Raw genomic sequence first — 18,483 nt, 5'->3', positions numbered from 1 at the left:
CTGGGAAGTACAGGGGTGGGGATGCTTCCCAACACCTGCCCTGGATCCATGTGCCACATCCCCAGATTCGACCAAGTGTGAGCTGAAAATGTGGAAGCAGAAACTGCATCTATATGGATATTCTGTCTCATATCCCCAACCAGCACAGTAGGACATCCACTTCCACAGCATGTGCACTGTGTTCGGGCTCAGGCCAGATGCAGTTGAGGGGAAGCATGTGGAGGATGGCAGGAGGTGATGTGCAAATACAGTCCTGAGCCGACTCCATGCAAAATTGGACACGTGATTGTAATTTGTCTTGCTTGCCTTCCTTCCTTCCTTTCTTTCTTTCCTTTCTTCCTTCCTTTAAGAAAGTGTTATTTATTTATTTATACTTACTTGAAAGTCAGAGAGAGAGAGACAGGGATATCTTTCACCTGCTGGTTCACTCCCCACCCTTCCCACCCAGGATTTAGGGCTGGGCTGGGCCAAAGCCAGAAGCAGGGAATTCCATCTGGTTCTCCCACATGGGTGACAGGTACTTGATCCATCATCTGCTGTCCCACCTCCCCAGGATGTGTTTCAGCAGGAAGTTGGATGGGACATGGAGGTGGGATTTCATTCCAGGTCCTCTGATAGGGGGTGTTGGTGTTGCAAGCAGTGGTTGAATCTATTGCACCATGTGGAATATTGCACCAAAGTGGAACATGTACCCAGTCCATGACTTGGGTACTTCCTCAAGAGAAATAGACCTACAAAAAATGGTCCACTGATGCTCACAGGTACCTCACTTGTAAAAGCCCCAAGCTGGAAGCCACTCAAAAGTCCAGCAAGAAGCAAGTGTATAAGCAAATTGCAGAATACTACTCAGCAAAGAAAAGGAGTACCAATGGATGAGTCTCAAAATAATTATGCCGAGTGAATGAAAGCACACAATGCAAAGTGTAGGCTATGTAATTTTATGGAGAGAAGATGCTGGCAAAAGCACATTCATCTCTGGTGATGCAGAACAGGTGGTTGCTTGAGTATGGAGGGCGGATCATGGGAAGGAGCCCCCCAAGGGGCACAGGTTTGTTACGCTCCATGTGGCTGTGGCCTCATGGCACCTGTGGAAGTGGAAGCTTAGCCATTGGAACACTTCAAGTGAGGTTTATTAGAATGTGATCAACAATACCCCAGTAAAGCTGCTAAACCCATACGGCATGAAAACCCCAGCTCCTGTGGCAGAGTGCGGCCAGAAAGCTTTGGAAGAGCCTGAGGTTGTTCAGAGTTTGCCTGGGCTCTGTAGGGTGGGCCCCACAGCTGGATAAGGGAGCAGGTGGCTGGGTACCATGGGAGCTGCTGGGGTCCTGCTCACCCTTAGGCATCTGCTGAAGCCATTGAAGCCTGGAGCCTGCCCTCAGGTAAAGGCCTTGCCCTGTCACTGCCTCTTGACAGCCGCCCAGCTTCCCTTTCCCTCCCCCCAGCTCTGCCCCAATCCCCTTCCCCAATCTCCCCCATCACAGTCTGCCTGCATAAGTACTGCCTGAGCATGACAGGTTCCAGAACACAGGGCTGGAAAGAGCCGCAGGCAGGGAGGGTGCAGGTGGGCCTGGCTGGTCTGGGTCATGTGACCTGGGTGTCCACTTCCTGGGCGCAGGGTGGACAGCGGCACTCTCTCCTCCTGTAATCCCCAGAGCAGGCGTGGCAAACCAGGCCGCCACAGAGCCTGTGGGCAGAGGGGGTGGGGGGCAGTCAGGTGGGGCACCTGCACATGCGCTAGGCGAGGTCGTGGCATCCCAGCATTTGGAGATCCACCTGCCTGTCTATTCCTCCACTTCCAGTGGGATGGGTCCTGGCCTGCCTCAGGAGGTCTTCTGATGCCTAACCTGACCTGAGCTTTGAACTCCAAATGGCACGGCTCAGCCTGATGCCTCCGGGGTTGCAGAGGAAGGCGAGAGGAGCAGCTTCCTCCACCCAGGCGAGAAGTCCATCCACCCATCTCCGTGTTCATCCCATCTTCCCACTCCTCAGCAAGCCTCTTCCCACAACTGGATCTGGGTCCTGCTGAGTGTTGGAAGCTGGATGGGGTGAGGGCATGCCCAACTCTGCATGTGCCTCCCTCCCTACTCCGGGGAAGGATGGAGACTGCCCCTGTGCCATCCCCTAAAACTACCTGCAGGGATAGCGCCGAGACAGACGGCCGAAGATCTTGCTGCAGCCCACACAGCATCCTGGGGCCACTGCAGACATGTGCTGGAGCTTCTGCCACAGGTGATCCTTTTCCCTCGTTGGGGTGCAGATGGCGAGGCGTTCATGCATGGAGAACAGAGTGTAGCAGGGTAAAGACATCCCCAGATGCAGGGACAGAGAGGGGAACATGATCCATGCATGGAGGTGAAAAGAGACAGCAACCAGGAGGACAACCAGCAAGACAGAGGTGCAGAGGGACAGGGAAAGAGGGAAGAGGAGTTGGAGAGTTGGACAGGGAGGCAGAGAGAGACATGTGGACAAGTAGAGAAGTGGAGACACAGGAGAGAGAGAGAGAGAAAGAGAGAGAGAGAGAGAGAGAGAGAGAGAGAGAGAGAGAGAGAGAGTGATTGATTGGTTGATTGATTTACTCTCTGGATGGCCATAATGGCCAGTGCTAAGCCAGGTTGAAACCAGAAGCCAATAGGGCCCCAAGCACTTGGGCTATCTTCTGATGCTTTCCCAAGCTTATCAGTAGGGAGTATTTGGCCCACAAACTGGATCCATATGGGATGTGGGTGTCACAGATGGTGGCTTTACCCACTATGCAACAACAAAAGTTCCTGCCCTGCTGCTGATAAAGCTCTTTGCTAATATACTTGGGATAGCAGCAGAAGATGGCCGGAGTGTCTGGGACATTGCTACCTGCACGTGGGAGACCTGGATGAAGCTTCTGGCTCTGGCTTCTGCCTGACCTGGCCCTAGCAACTGCAGCCATTTCAGGAAGATCTCTCTCACTCTGACTTTTGAATGGATGGATGGATGAATGAATCTTTTTAAAAAAGAGACCGGGAGAGATGCACATGGGATCAATCATTCACACAGGGGACCAGTCATTCTGTAGTCCTTGGGAAGCTGAGTGGCATCACCCAGCTTCACCCCAGCCCAGTGGAACCATGGCGCCATGTTTCAAGAGGGCTCCCTGCTCCCAGAAGGCTCTAGATGATCCCCACTGCAGACACCCTCCCCATTTTGCATAATGCCTAAGATGCTTTATTTGGCACTTCTTTCTGTTTACATTGGCAAGGTGTTTCTTGCATCCTTTTAGATGTCTCCTTGCTATTCCTGACATTTAAGCAATGTGTTTCTGTCCTTCCTTGGTAATTATTTGGTGGAGAATATTTCCATAGAGTGAGTTCCTTTGGTATCAGAGGATTTGATTTTGTTTGTTACCATTCCTCTGAACACCTCCTCTGTCCTCTTAGGGTAGTTACAATGTAGTAATTTTTGGGGGCCCTTTGTTGATTTCCATTATCATTTTACAAAATATACTCAGATATTTATTTCTATTAATTACAGACAGGATTTCACAACTCTCATTTTACATCATGAGGCTGGTATTTCTTCCCTTCAGCTATGGCCACCTATTCCTGCAGCATCCAACATAGCAGCCCAGCCTCATCTATGTGTGCCCAGTAGCTACCATTGTACAGTACAAATATGGAATATTTCATCTTCACAGAACATTCTATTGGGTTCTATTCTATACATAATGTTGCTAAGCTGGTAACATTCAGGTTTCTATAATTACAATGGTGCCTGTGTTTCATCTTTAGGTTCATTTAACAGTATTCATGAACAGTATGTAAGCTTAGATCTAGGGTATGTGTATGCATCTATATACAACTGTTGCTTCCCATACAGCCAAGACATGCTGTATAAACATTTCCCTTCTCTAGGAGGCCTTTGTTTTTCTAGAAGTTTCTAAGTTCCTTTCTTGGCTGTTTGACATAATTTTCACACATTTTTTCCCACCGCTACCCCCATTCCTTATCACATCATGTATTCTCCTAGATCTCTTCCCTGGGGTTCTTTCCACTTCTGGTACAGTCTAGCTGCCCAGTGTGTCCTGGGAATTCCCTTCTTTTATTGGTTAGAACTATTTTTTTTTTCTGAATTCCACATCTTCTCCTTTCTTGGTTTACTTCCTTGTTTTCCTGGAACACATCCTCAACTAACTTCCTAAGAAAGTCTGTGTGGGAGGTGAATATTTGGGGACTTGTCTTTCCTCTATCACCTTTTCCACTTACTTCACAGCCTGGGTTAAAGCCAAACACACCATAGACTATCCACGCCTACTTCTTCTATGGCTGACCTGTCTTTTGCACTACATACGTTTAGAAAATTCACCTTATCTTTGTTTTACTAAAATTTCACAGTGGCGTAGCTGGGGGTGGGTTCTGCTTGTTCCACACTGCTTTCCACTCATTGTGCAGGACAGTCAGTGAAATCTTTCACTCTGAACATCTGGGTCCTGCTCTAATAGTTGTTTACCTTCACTGTGTGTTATCTGGTAAGGTCCTGTTAGTTATTCCCCTTTGAGGAAAAGGTTTGTTGCTGGAGTAGCCATTGCTACTCCTAGAACAGACTTCTTTTTTTTTTTTTTCTCTGATCTTTCAGGCCTTTCGTTCCCTCTGTGCTCATCCTTCTCTTTCAGCCCTTTTAGTGATCTCTAAAATCATTCCAAGATCCTATTTTTCCATCTCCACGAATGTCATTCATCTTCAGGTTGTTGCTTTTCACAGCACCTTACATCCTGGGATGGATCCTTTTTATCTGTCAGTTTTTATCTCTTGTTTTCACTTCTAGACTGTCTTTAAAAGTCAGAGGTTCCTAAGTTGTCATTTCAGAAAGAAGAGCGAAGCAACAAAAGCCGATTGGATTTCCAACTATTGGTCTGGGATGGTAGCATCCCTTTAGGGAGAGTGGTCATGGAGCTGTGGGTCACAACATACTCCCAAGTGCCAGGACAAATTTCAGGGACATCTAAGTGTTTTTGGAGAAGGCCCTTAACTGCTTGCTTGGGAGGCGGGCTGTTGGCTACTTGACAGCTGCCTTGTCAGGAGTGGGAGACCGAGGGTGCAGGCTGCTTTCTAGTGACTTTCTCCTTGCTCTGTCTCCTGCCACCTGTCCTGGGATCTCTGGGTCCTGAGGCTCTATCTCGGGCTTCATGCAATAGCTGTTTCATCTGTTTTCGAGGTGCAGGAAATTCACTGAAAGCTCTAATCTGTGGTCGGATCCTCGAACTTTCTTTGGGTTTGGGTTGTAAGTTTTGTTCTTTTACAGCCATTTTAGTGAGGTCTTATGAAGGGGAACAGATGGTGTGGTCAGATGTCAACCTCATTGACTCACTTCTTCCTTTTCTCCTCTCCTCTCCTCTCCTCTCCTCTCCTCTCCTCTCCTCTCCTCTCCTCTCCTCTCCTCTCCTCTCCTCTCCTCTCCTCTTCCCTCTTCTACCTCCCCTTCCCTCTCCTCCCCTCCTCCTTTCCTCTCCTCCTCTCTCCCCTTTCTCCTTTCTTTTCCCCTCTCTTCCTCTCCCTTCTTCCCCCTTCCCTCCCCTCACCTCTGCCCCTGTTTCCTCTCCTTTCTGTTCAGGGTCACATCTTCCATAACAGCCCTGCCTGAGACCTTGTGTTGCATTTCAGGGTTCCCCACCCAAAGACCTTGGATTCATTTCCTTGCATATGTCTCTCCTGATGAACAGTGAGGTTTAGGTGACTGTCATTTCCTGCTTTAAACCTGCTGCCACCTGAATATGCCTTTTATTGTCCCCTCCCTGTAATTGCAATTCTTCCTTCTCCCCAGGTCATGGTTCCTTAGTGAATTGCAGTCCTTCCAAGTAGTGACTTGTCCTCTGATTTCTCCACTGCTACTATGTTTTAATCATTTGGGTTTTTGTAAATGGTTTAGTTCCAAGTGACCCCTCAGCAAACTGCCAATTTTCTCAGGATCTGGGTCCTTGAGGATGAAATTTTCTGAGCCCAGCAGAAGGCTGACACCTCCTCCTGCTCTGTGCATCTCCCCGCCCCCTCAGGGAGCTTGGGGCTGTGTCCTAGACCCTGCGACCTGGGACAGTTGATATAGGCGAGGCCTGGAGGTCCACAGCTCTGAAGAAATTTTGAGGGCAGGTAGGTGTTAGCTCAGGATATTATCTCTTGGTTAAGCCCTATATCTTTTTTACTCCTTCTCCACTTTGGCCCCATGAGTCTTTCTCAATCTTTGGCTTCCTTTCTGTTCTAACCTTAATAGATATGTGACTAGTGGCAGTGAGGTGTGGGTGGGGCTGTGTAGTATTGTCAGAGAGCTCTGTGTCATTCTATGCTGCACATCCTTTTGGACCAGGTCAGCCCTCTAAACCCTCAGTTTCCTCATCTGTGAAATGGGACTTCAGCAGAAAGTAAGTAAAAGGAGGAAGTGGCTGCACATAGAAGTCTGGATCCCTATTTTGCAGTTCTTAGTGGAGTAGAGGTTCCATGTAGCAGGCTGCATATCACTTCCCATCCACCCACACACTTCCTGTTCCCTCCACCTCTACCCCATTCCCATCCCATTCCTTACTGGATCAGCTCCAACACCCGCCTCTTCAGGGCCTGGACCAGGTCCTGCTGCTCCCTGAGTTCCTCCTCAAACCAGGCAGTCCTCCGCTCAGCTTCCTGCTGCTCCTGCTCCTGCTCTTCCCGGAGCCGGCTACCCTCTTCCCAACACCTGGGCCCAGAAGGAAGACACTGTTCTCAGGGACGAGCTCAGCAATGGGCCCTGACCCGGGCGGGCCTCTGCCCCTTAGGGAATCCCTACATATGGGGCACACCCTCCTCCCCCACACACACACCATAATACATAGGATATGCACATATAAGCACACATACAGATAAAATGTCTATATACTCACAACACATAGAATGCATGCACATTCATGACGAATAACAACACACACCTAATGTTGAGTATGACCCGACCTACAACACACCCAAGGTGCGTTTTCAGACTTGTGTGTCGACACCTATAGCCTAACTCCTTAGCCACCATTCGAGAATGCATATGTGGAAGAGGCAAGCCAAGGTTTCTATTTCCCCACTTTCTTTCATTTGAAGCATTTATTTGAGAGTCAGAGAATTGAGAGACAGAGAAAAAGAGAAAGAAACTCCACTCTAGTAAGACTGAAGCTGGGAGCTGGGAACCCAATCCAAGTCTCCCACAAGAGAGCCAGGACTCCAATTACCTGAGCCATCTGCTCAAGCAGGAAGCTAAGCCAGGTTCTCTGATATCAGACATGGCCATCCTTCCTCCCTCCCTCCTGCCTTGCTTCCCTCCCCTCCTGCTCTCCTTCCTTCTTTCTCACTTCTGTTTCTAATGTGCGCTTTTCTTGAAAGAAATGCTCGCCCTCAGGGCAGCTCCCAAGAGAGAAGGTGGATGACTGGGAAGCCTGTAGGGATGATGCTCAGCTGGAAGTCAGGAGTGTGAAACAGGAGCATTGTAGAATTTGGGTTCTTGCTTTAAAATATTTTTTAAAATTGTGTTTCAGTGTTTTGTCAATTAAAAGAAAAGTTATGTGCAAAATATAGTTTTGCCCAGTTTTTGGTATTGAACTTGGAACCTCCCCAACTCTATTCTTGCTTTTTTTTTTTTTTTGTCTTCAGTGGTTTTTCTAGAACATTCCAAGAAAAGTATTGGGCTGGAGAGAGAAAACTCAGCCCCAGGTCCCAACCTTGTAACCTTATACTTGGGGGGCTTGGTCAGGAGGGTGCTGTGATGGCAGGTGAGCACCTGGGAGGGTCTAGGCTCTCAGGCATGTGTGTGTGTGTATCTGTATGCACATGGCCTGGACTTGAGCATGCTGGGAAGGCTAGAGATTTAGGGGAGGAAGGGTTGGACAGGAATTCCAAGGCTTAATTTTTCAAACACCGCCATTTAGCCTGTGGCAGGGTGGAGAGCTGAGTGGGCCTAAAGCCAAATCAACCACAACCAGCCACTGGAGTCCCACAGTGGCTAGGTCAGGCAGGCACTGGAGCACTGTTTTAACTCTTTTTTTTTTTTTTTAAGATTTTTTAAAGATTTATACATTTTTATTGCAAAGTCAGACATACAGAGAGGAGAGACAGAGAGGAGGATCTTCTGTCCATTGACTCACTCCCCAAGTGGGCCTTAATGGCTGGAGCTGAGCTGATCCAAAGCCAGGAGCTCAGAGCCACTTCCAGGTCTCCCACACAGGTGCAGGGTCCCAAGGCTTTGGGCCATCCTCGACTGCTTTCCCAGGCCACAAGCAGGGAGCTGGATGGGAAGCGGGGCTGCCAGGTTTAGAACCAACACTCATATGGGATCCTGGTGTATGCAAGGCAAGGACTTTAGCTGCCAGGCTACTGTGTTGGGTCCAGTGTTTTGACTCTTAAGGAACACTCTGGAAGTTCCACAAGCCAGTTCACTGAGTTGGTGGTCTGAGTCCTTATGTGACCCCTGTGGATTAGGTGGGTCTTTGTGGCATACAGGGACACTCAAGAAGCACCTGCTGTGTATTGATGGTTATTTTTGCCATCTCACACTTTGCTGTAGGCCAGGCCATGGTCTCTGGTGATGCCTGGCACCAGTGCCCAGCAGGTAACAAATGAGAAGGTGTTGCTGGGGGCGGGGGTTGAAGTCGGAGGCATGTATCATCTACCTGGTTCCCAACACTTCTTGAATGTATTATGGTCGGCCTGATCTTGGCTTGGAGGTTTTAGTACAGGCAAAAGAAATGCACCTGCTTGGAGAACAGCCCTACCAGGAGCCTGAGCTGGAATGAAGAACCTTGGAGACCCAACTCTCTGCTTTGGCTAATCAGGAACATGCAACCAAGAGAGGAGGCCACAGCCTGAGGACCATGGAGCTGGTAGAAGGTTCCCTGAGTCTCAATGTCAAGGCCACATTCATAGCCCCCTCCAGGCCTACGCTTGGAGCCTGCTGAAGTTTGCCTCCATGTCTGGCTTGGGCTCAGCATGGAGTGGCTTCTGCTTCGTCCACCTCTGTCTATGTTCCACACTGTGGCCAGAATGGGCCCTTACAAACTTTGCTCAGGCTGGAAGACTCAGCGGTCCTTGCTCTTGCATTCCTTTGTGCCTGGAACACTCCTCTACCCAGTACCCATGGCCAGATTCTTGCTGCCTTCAGAAGGTCTTCCTACAGACAGCAGGTTTTCAGAGAGGTCCTCCTGGACTGTGCTATGTTATAGAAGCAATCTCCCATCATGTGCTTCCCTGCCTTACCTTTTGTCTTTACATCTGAGCCCTGTCGAGCAGTCTGGCTGTTCCCTGTGCTACTGACCTCCCTAGAACGTCAACTGTATTGCCAAGAGTGTTTCCTGCAGATCCAGCAAGCCTGGCTCTGAGTCTTTCTAAAACAACGATGGAGTCTCCAAGGCAGGGTCAGCCCCATCAGAAGGAGCAGCCTGGGGCAGGGAAGTTTCCTTGGAGCCTCCCAGCATCTCCTCCTTTCCCATCTCGTTCCCACAGCAGGCACATTCATGGAGGGCTGTGTCATCGGAACCTTATATGATCTGAGCAGCAGGTGCGACTGAGTGTTCAGCAGGAAGACAGGCCTGGGAAGCCTTCTGGGTTAGCGTCTAACCTCCTGAGCCTTGCTCATCAGCAGATTCCCCAATGATTCAGCCTGAATCATGGCTCCCTGAGCTCTGCCAGGGTTTGCACTGGGGCCTCCCAGGCCTGAGGCAGGTACTAGCCACAAGGAAGACAGACAGAGGCAGGCGGGCAGACAGACTGAGGCACAGACTGAGTCATGCTAAAGAGGACCTTTGTGTGGCAGGGGCAGGGGTATTGAGAAAAAAAGAATTATGAAGGAGAAGCCAAGACATCAGGAAATAAAAGGCAAAGATGGAGACAGACGGTGCACCCAGGGTCCTTGAGCGCAGTGTGACAATGGGAATGTTGAGGGGGAGGGACAGACCGGGTGATACAGTCACTCTCTGTGTCTGAGTTTTGCAGCCAAGTGCTACTGAAAATATTCAGAAAGTAAAACCATAGCTTTCATAGTAAGCACATGATATTTTTCCCCTGTTGAAATTCTCTAAGCAATACAAGGAACAACTATTTACATAGCATTGCCTTTAGATGAGGAGATTTAAAGCACACAGAGGGACCGGTGCCATAGTCTTGTGGCTAAATCCTTGCCTTGCATACCCAGGATCCCATATCCGTGCTGGTTCATGTCCCAGCTGTTCCACTTCCCATCCAGCTCCCTGCTTGTGGCCTGGGAAAGCAGTCAAGGACAGCTCAAAGCCTTGGGACCCTGAACCTGCGTGGAAGACCAAGAGGACACTCCTGGTTCCTGGCTTAGCGCCAGCCATTGTGCTCGCTTGGAGAGTTAACCAGCAGATGGAAGATCTTTATCTTTGTCTCTCCTTCTCTCTGTAAATCTGCCTTTCTAATAAAAATAAATATATATATTTTTAAAGAAAAGTGCACAGGGAACAGGTGTCTGAGTTAGTGGATAAGATATCACTTTGGACACCTGCAGCCCATGACAGAACGCCCTGCAGCTCTGCTCTTGCTTCCTGCTAATGCACACCCTGGGAGGAGGTAGCAGGTGAAGATGCAAGTAGCTGGATCCCTGGGAGACCTGGATTGAATTCCCACCTTCTCAGGTTTGACTTGGCCCAACTTCAGCCAAGGTGGGTATTTGGGCCAGTAAGCCAAGCAACTGGGAACCCCCTGCTTGCTTGCTTGCTTGCCTGGCTGGATCTCTGCCTCTCAAATAAGAATTAAAAAATAAATTATATGGGAGAGTATACACAGGTAAGAGGCAAATATTGTGCCACATTTTTAAAAGGAGCTTGAGTACCTACAGGGTGTGGATTCCTCCAGCTACCATGGGAGGCCTGGGTGGGGCACTCAGGATCCTGGCTGCAGACTCCAAGTTAACTAATGGCTCTGGAGTCCCCTGCTGGGGGTGAGTATCTGTTCTGTTGCCAGCTGATGCTGATGAACTGCTGAGCCTCTCTGAGACTCCGCTGCCTCATCTCCAAACTGCAGGTTCTTGTGGAACCCATCTCACAAAGAAGTCAATCAACAGTGTGCAGGACAGAGTAAATTCTTAGTACATGATGGCCACAGTCATGATCATCGGAAGGGAGGAAGGCAGACCATGCAACAGGGAGCCAGGAACTGGAAACGGAGTGTGGCATGGTGGGAGAGGGGGCAGGGTGAAAAGAAAAGATAGAGAGCCGCAAGAAGGGGAGGTGGTTGGGGAGGGAAGGCAGGGCAGGGAGCAGGAAGGGAACCCTTCCTGGGGCTGCTGGAGGAGGCGTGGAGCCGTCAAGAAAGAGCCCCTTGTCCCCTTGTGACCCAGAACAGCGCCCCCCGCCCCCGCCCTAGCATCTAAGCTGTGCCTGCCCGAGGGGGCCTCTCCCAAGGCAGTGCTGGCCACATAGGGAATGCAGATGGGTGTTGCCAAGGTTACCTGTGGAGCTGATCCTGCAGTGCTTGCAGCTCCCCCTCCTGCTCCTTCAGCAGCTGCTCCTGGGCCTGTGCCTGTTCTTGGGCCTGCTGGAGTTGGTGTTGGAGGCTCTGGGAGGGGAGGAAGGCTGAGTGAGGAGATCCAAGGCCTCAGGTCTGGGGTGGATCAGACCAGCCAAACATCTCCAGGAGACCCTGAGCTGTGGCCTTGGCTGCAGGACAGTCGGGGGCACTGGAATGCCTGGTTTTGTGCCAGACCTGGCTTTCAGGTGAGCCTGAAGCCACCACGTCCTCCTGCACTGCAGTAGGGGGTTACAAAACTTGAGGGGTGTGGTTCCTTGGGGGTGAAGCTCTGATGGGAGAGGAAGCTGTGGAGGGCTTGGGAACTGTCTTGGGTGATCTTCAGAACGATGAAGAGGGGTTGCAACAAAAGAGCTTAGATTCAGGGGACAGACCTGCTGGGACCATGGATATGAACCTCAAGAGCAAGTGATGGCCCAGAAGAGCTATTGGGGAGACATTTCAAACCCCAAGGCCCACAGCAGCCAGGCAGGAAGCACTGGCTATTAAAGTGGGCCAGGTATGAGGCAGTGTGGAGAGGTGGGGACTGCATTGACCTGAACAAGGCCTGGCTTTCAAAATGTGTTCCAGATTAACAATTGCGCAGGCAGGATGACAGCAGTGAGAGAGGGGAAAGCAGACAGATGGGGGGAGCGTACTTGTTCTTACCTGGACCACCGCATGCAGGGACACCTCTGGCTGCCCTGCCCTCCAGGCCATGCTGGTCACTTCTATTTGTTGTGGCTCTTTCTCTGTGGTAGAGTCTTCCTGTGCTGCCAGGGCGGGCAGGGCCCCTGCCTCCTCCTCCCTAAGCCCCTCCCACTTCTGCTTGCTCCCCGAAGTGGCTTGCTCTGCTGACCCCCTGGGGTCAGAAACCAGCAGCCTCTGGACAGGACCCCTCTCTGCTTCCCCCTCCAGAGTCCCCTGGGTTGCTCTTCCACCCTCAGCACCTGGCAGAGTCCCTATGTCTTCAGCTTGCACCTGGATGCTGGGTGCTGAGCACTCTGGGAAGACCCCAGCCTCGGGGACCCCCTCCCCCTGGTCTTGTGCAAGCTCCCCTCGTTCTGGTTCCCACACGGTGTGGGGGAAGCTGAGATCCCCAGCATCTTCTCTCTTCTTTTCCAAAACAGGGGGAAGTATCCCAGGTGACCTTGCTCTCGGGGGTCCAGCCAATGGGACATCCCTCAGATGGTTGGCATCTCTCAGATGGCTGGCATGACTGGTGTGTGGCTCTTCTGGTGGGACTCCTTGGGGGTCTCCCAGTGTGGCTGGAATCTGCAGAGAAGTCCCCATGCCTGTCACTTCTCTTGGCCTGACGCACCTAAGTGGCCAAGCTTGACCCTGCAGGCTGGCTATGGATGTGGCTTCCCAAGCCTGGCCACTGGACACATTGGTTTACCAGCACCCCAGGGGACATGAGCTCCAGCAGGTGCAGGAGCAGCTGTGGCTCTCCACATCCTTGCCTCCAACCCATGTCCCTCTTCCTCCTTCACTTGAGTCTTACACATTGACTCAGGGTCCCCCTGAGGTTCCTCTTGCATCTATCTGTACATTCTTCACCCTGAACTTGGTTTTGCATTTCCATTTGTTCACCTGCAAGGTGGGAAGGCCATTACTTGGTTTGTGGGATTGTGGTGAAGGTGCAGACAGACCGAGGGATGCCCACTCTGCACTCCTGAGCCTCTATCCATGTTTGCACCCCTGGATGTCACAGGTACTACAAGCAGCAATCTCTGCACAGACTCTGAACTCCTGCAGGTCACAGCCTGTATCCCTACCAGCTGTGCCCATCAGCTGGTGGAGCACAACGTGGGGCCCAAGGCAGCCCAGGTGTTGGCTCACTTTACACTCAGTCACTCTACGGGGCAGGGCAAGGAGCCTGCCCAAAAGCTGTGCTTAGGAAGGGCAGAACTAGGATTTGCTGCTAGAAATCTGGCTCTCCAGTCACTCCCTGAACAGAGCCAGACAGGTGCCAAGTGTCCAGTGGTGTGTGTGTGTGGGGGGGAACTCATGGAGGCTGTCTTTCTCCCTCATCTGTCACCCTCCCCAGCATCACCTCCTCCATGACCCCGGGGGTCCCAGAGTTCCTGCAGGTGCTCCTCCCTCCCCCACACTGTGGCTGCCAGGCCTTCTGGGCATCTTTGTGAAGTTGGGCCAACACTTGTGGCATCCTCCAGGGAGCAGCCCAGTTCCTGCTCAGCTTGGGGCATGGGCAGGCACACAGGCAGGAGGCCACTGAGATGAGAGCATAGAGGACACGGGGGTAGTCCTGGTCACCTCCTGGGGGCAACTTGCTTTCAGTTGCACCTCTTGGTAGCCCTTCTTGGCCTTCCTGGGTCTTCTTCTCTGGATCGGATGGGAATTGGAGCAGTGGGACCTGCAAGTGGGAGAGGCAGCAGGACCCTGGGTGTCCCTTCCAGTGGGGATCTGGCCCACAGACAGTGTGTACCCCATCTTAGGTGTCACTGTCCTTCTGGCCTTCACGCTGCCTCAGCTCCTCATGCATCCTATTCTCCATCCTCCCATATGTTTGTTCCTCCTTCCACACAATCTACCCTGGCTCCCCACCCAACACATCTCTAGCGACTGCTTTCACCATGCAGCCTGGATAGCAGGAACTTGCACTGGCGGATGACACAGGCTGACAGTGGTGGATTGGTGCTCCACAAGCGAGCAGGCAGGGAGGTGTGGATGGGACTGGAGTCCAAGTGCTTAGAGCTGGCTCAGGCAGCATAACAGGAAGGAAAAGCTGGCAGTGGGAAGGGGCTTCCCTCTACTCACTCAGAGAACATGGGCCAGGCCCCATCCAGATCTGATCGCTGCAAGTCCAAGTCAAAGGTCACCCCATTGAGGGCATAGAGAGAGTCCAGGACGTCTTCCTGGAGTTCAGGACACAACAGGGGGCTCCGCGGACCATACCACTCCCTGTGTTAACAACAACCAGCCTGCTTGATCTTGGATATGCTGCTCTCGCCACCCCAGCCTCATGCATGCCATGACTAGAAGCAAATTATCCTCAGGAGGAGACCAGCAGTACCCCCTGTGTCTTGTCTTTCCTGACTATTGCTTCCAGATTCACTCCCAGCCAGTCATCAGATTGGGATAGGATTGAGGGGGTGGAGAGACTCTTTCACAAAGGCTTAGAGGGTGTCCATAGGAAGATGTCCCTGCCACAGCACCTGGTAAGCTCGGGGTTCAACAGGCAGAGCTGCAGGGACTCAGCCAGCAGTCCATGGGCCAGGCAGAAGCGGATGAAGGCACGGCCTTTTCCCAGTGAGCTCTTTAGCTGCAGGCACATGGGGAGGGGAAGGTATAGAGACAGGCTGACATCAGGGTGAGTGAGTTCAGACAGAGCAAAGAGACAACGAGGGCATGGGACTGGAAGGCTATGTGAGGAAAGTGAGGCTGGAGGGTGCCAGGTCTAGAGAGGGGCCAGTCAGGGGCCTGGGGCAGGCCTATGTTCCCACCCCCAGCCTCCCGGAGGTCAGCCTTCCTAGCACTTGCTCCCAGCATACCTTGCCCTGTGTGCTGACGAAGCGGATCGGCTCCGTGTCACCACGCTGTCGCTGCAAGGCTGCCAAGACAAAGTCCCAGTAATCCTTCCGAGGCCCCAGGAAGCTCTTCTGCTCTCTCTGGTCAAACTGGGACCAAGAAAATGGAAAGGAAAGTGTGGGAATGCATCCCTCTAGGGCCCCACCTTGCACCCCAGCACACAGAATGGGCTTGGGTTAGAGGAAAGGGCTGGGTGCACACACACAGACCCTGGCTCTGTGCTTGCTAGCTCAGTGCCCTGCAGCCAGTTGGTCGGCCAGTGTGAGCCTCAGTGTCCTCATGCATTTTCATCCGCACAAAATGACTCATTGAGCGCTTATCATGCACCAACGTCTGCTCTAAGCTCTGGGGGCACAGCCATGAAGAAGCTGACCTTATCCCCACCTTGGCAGGGGCGACAGACTGTGAGCAGACTAAATGAGTAGAACACATAGTGTGTTAGATAATGATGACTGTAGTAGGGAAAACAAAAAGGGAAAAATAAAGAGAGTGATGCCTATGTGCCTGTGCATAGTGTATCTAAAATTTAGATACAGGGCCAGCATTGTGGCTCGAAGGGTTAAGTCATCCCCTATGATGTTGGCATCCTATATGGGCGCTGGTTCAATTCCTGGCTGCTGCACTTCTAATCCAGCTCCCTGTTAATACAAGTGGGAAGGCAACAGAAGATGGCCCATGTACTTGGGTCCCAGTCACTCATATAGGAGACTTAATACTCTGGTTTCTCTTCAGATTGTACAAATCTTTCGCCTTTTACTCATATAGGAGACCTGGATAGAGTTCCTTGGTCCTGGCTTCAGCCTGGTTCAGCCCCAATCATCCTGGTCATCCGGACAGTGAACCAGCCATTGGGAAATCTCTTTCTGTCTTTCCCCTTCTCTGTAACTATGATTCCAATACAGAATTTTTTAAAAAAAAGATGTATTTAATTTTATTGGAAAGGTAGATATACAGAGAGAAGGAGAGACAGAGAAAGATCTTCCATCTCTGCTGGTTCACTCCCCAAGTGACCGCAATGGATGGAACTGAGCTGATCTGAACCCAGGATCCAGGAGCTCTTCCAGGTCTCCCATGTGTGTGCAGGGTCTTAAGGCTTTGGGCTGTCCTCGACTGCTTTCCCAGGCCACAAGCAGGGAGCTGGATGAGAAGTGGGGGCAGCTGGGACACAGAAAGATCAATCAAGTGCAGATGATGAGCGATAGCCTGGCAAGGGGTGAAATCAGAGAACCAGAAAGGGTGTCCGTGAGTGGTGTGTGTGTGTGTGTGTGTGTGTGTGAATAAAAGGCACAGCCTGGCACATATTAAGTGCTCAATGAAAGCTAGTGATCGTTATGATCTGGATAAAGATTAGAAGTCAGAGGGCCACTCCTTCCCAGGCTGCAAGAACAGCCTGCAGGAGGGAAGGGAGGCCTCAGGGAGGAAGGGGGCAGTGCACAGCCCCAAAGGCTGCCAATGGCCCTCAGTCTGCCCACTGGCTCCCCAGAGCCCCACCTGCAGCAGGCATTCCAGGCAGCCACAGAGCCGGTGCAGCTCAGCACTGGTGTCAGTTACGGGTCTCAGGCCATCCCCGTAGCCCTGCAGGATGGCACAGACGGCAGCTGTCGGGAGAAGGTGCACGTTAGCCACCACTGGGAGGCCAGGCCAGTGGGAGAGGGTGCCTCCCAGAAGCTGTCGCGGCACATATACACTCACCTCTCAGATCTTCGGTTACCTGCAGGATGCTCCTGTCCTCTGCCATGGGTGGCAGGAAGCCACGGGATCCGCACGTCCAACCAGAGAAGACTCTGGATTCTGTCTCCCCTGTGTAAGGAGGAATCAGAGCCCAGAGAGGTCATGTGACTTCTCGAGGGTCACACAGCAAGTTCGCTAGTGGTGGGACGCAGGACCCCCAGGGTTGCTGGGTGGAGATGGTGGTGTGGTCTCCACATTGGAGCTGTCCCTGGGAACCAATCACTCTGCACCTTTCTTGTGTGACATCCTCAGATGACTCTGTCCTCATAGGAACCCCAGGAGGTCATGAACTCCGTGCTGCATAGGGGAAACTGGCACAGAGAGGGAAGGCTTTGGCCTGACATCACAAAGCTGTAGATGTGGGAGTCTGAATTTGCACGCTGGTGGGTGTATCTCCTGGGGCCTGGATCTGCTCGAGGTGGGGGTGCGGTGGGAAAGGCTGGGCCATGGAGCGCTCTCAGACTTGGCTGAGCAGGGGCATACACTCACCCTTTCCCTGGCACCAGCTGAGTGGAAAATGCCTGCTGTTTGAAGGGAAGGGGTGACGGGGGCAGAAGTAAAGTAAGACCCCATAGCTGGGACTGAGCCCCATGCTGGACGTCTTGGAGCCAGTGGCCTGAGATTAAGCTTGCCCTTCTCCCAGGGAAATCTCCTGGAGCTTGAGGGCTGGTGGGCTTTGCCTGAGATCCTGGAGTCAAGGGAGGTATGGAGAGGCAAGCCCAGCCACTCAGCAGCCCCTCCCCTACCCAGGCAGAATTTTTTCCAGTGTCTGCTGGAGCTGGAAGGTGAGGGTGTCAATGCTGAAGTGGGGTGCAGATGGAAAGGAAGACAGAGGATACGGAGATAGGGTTGGGGTGCAGAGAGCAAAACGTTGGGGGATCAGGAGACCTGGGTTTCCATTCTGGTCATTCACTTTCCGTGGGTGCAGTCTCTCCATTTGTTCCCCAAAGGGGTGATACCCCGAGTCTCTGCCACATCTTGTACCCCCAGGCACATGGATACTCCTGGCCCCCCACCCCAGCCCCTCCCTGTTTGATAACCCTCTTCTTTCTGCTCCTGGCTGTCATTGTTCCCCTTCCCGCCATCCCTCTGGCTCTCTCTGCCACTTACCTGGGAAGGCCTGGCCGCCTGGGTGCTGCAGAAGCCGGGCTGGGCAACCAGGGCTTGTCCCTAGAGACTGTGGGTCCTGCAGGGCATGTCTTCTGCTGTTGCTTCCTGGGGAGGTGACTCAACTTTCCCCCAAGACTGGGAGGAGCAACGTGGCAGAGGCAGGATCAAGGGCACTGGGGCAGAACCATGGGGTGGGGAGTGAGGGATGCTCCCCAAAGGCACACCCAGCTCAGGGTCACGGGTAGGCAGAACCGACTTCTCCTTGCGGCAGCCCAGCCAGTTTCAGGTTCCTTCTCTTGGCGCCCCTTGCTGTTGACTTCCTCCCAGCTCACCGCCAGGTGGCATTAAGGGGTTGAGAAGTTCCCATCCTGTCCCTGGGGTTGTCTCCACGTTGTCACTTGTGTTCATGAGCACAGGTGGGGCGGGGAGAACGAGGGTCCCGCTTTTACTTCTCTCTCCTCCTCTCCACCGCAGCCTGAGGCTCCCCCTGAGCGCAGGTGACTAGTGTTCTTGACTTGGGGCCCGGGATGGAAAGTGAATTCTCTTGGTGAGCTACCGCTTGCCGTAAACGGCCAGGTGGGCTGTCCAGGTGGATCGCAGT

At 52.2% G+C, this 18,483-nt stretch overlaps 1 protein-coding gene across 3 annotated transcripts; it reads right to left on the bottom strand.

The window, feature by feature from the left end:
- Nucleotides 1-1,112: 1,112 nt before the first annotated feature.
- On the bottom strand, nt 1,113-17,953 carry RUFY4 (RUN and FYVE domain containing 4). Of its 3 annotated transcripts, XM_058665001.1 has the most exons (13): nt 17,883-17,953; nt 17,262-17,296; nt 16,734-16,841; nt 16,533-16,639; nt 15,005-15,130; nt 14,669-14,775; nt 14,271-14,414; nt 13,767-13,866; nt 12,159-12,764; nt 11,434-11,540; nt 6,547-6,693; nt 2,135-2,245; nt 1,113-1,687 (listed from the first exon to the last, which is right to left on the bottom strand). In XM_058665001.1, the coding sequence occupies exons 3-13, from the start codon at nt 16,777-16,779 to the stop codon at nt 1,585-1,587; spliced, it is 1,704 nt and encodes a 567-aa protein (XP_058520984.1). In that variant the 5' UTR covers nt 16,780-16,841; nt 17,262-17,296; nt 17,883-17,953; the 3' UTR covers nt 1,113-1,584. The 3 variants fall into 3 exon arrangements, with proteins under 3 accessions (XP_058520984.1, XP_058520983.1, XP_004577293.2); XM_058665000.1 differs by lacking the exon at nt 17,883-17,953 and having other exon boundaries at nt 17,262-17,445; XM_004577236.2 differs by lacking the exon at nt 17,883-17,953 and having other exon boundaries at nt 12,471-12,764; nt 17,262-17,445.
- Between the last annotated feature and the right edge of the window lie 530 nt (nt 17,954-18,483).

Source organism: Ochotona princeps, chromosome 5 (assembly GCF_030435755.1).
Source record: "Ochotona princeps isolate mOchPri1 chromosome 5, mOchPri1.hap1, whole genome shotgun sequence".
In the NCBI taxonomy this organism is placed as follows: domain Eukaryota; kingdom Metazoa; phylum Chordata; class Mammalia; order Lagomorpha; family Ochotonidae; genus Ochotona; species Ochotona princeps.
Note: the sequence above shows the minus strand (reverse complement) of the source record. Positions and strands in the feature narration are given on the sequence as shown.

What these genes read in the sequence shown, in the direction of transcription:
- RUFY4 (XM_058665000.1), bottom strand. Translation starts at nt 17,364, where the DNA reads ATGGGGCTCAGTCCCAGCTATGGGGTCTTACTTTACTTCTGCCCCCGT. An exon ending in CCCTGCATGCGGTGGTCCAG is followed by an intron (nt 11,541 to 12,158) that starts GTAAGAACAAGT and finishes CTCCCCTCCCAG; the next exon opens with AGCCTCCAACACCAACTCCA. An exon ending in CTGCAGGATCAGCTCCACAG is followed by an intron (nt 6,694 to 11,433) that starts GTAACCTTGGCA and finishes TTCTGGGCCCAG; the next exon opens with GTGTTGGGAAGAGGGTAGCC.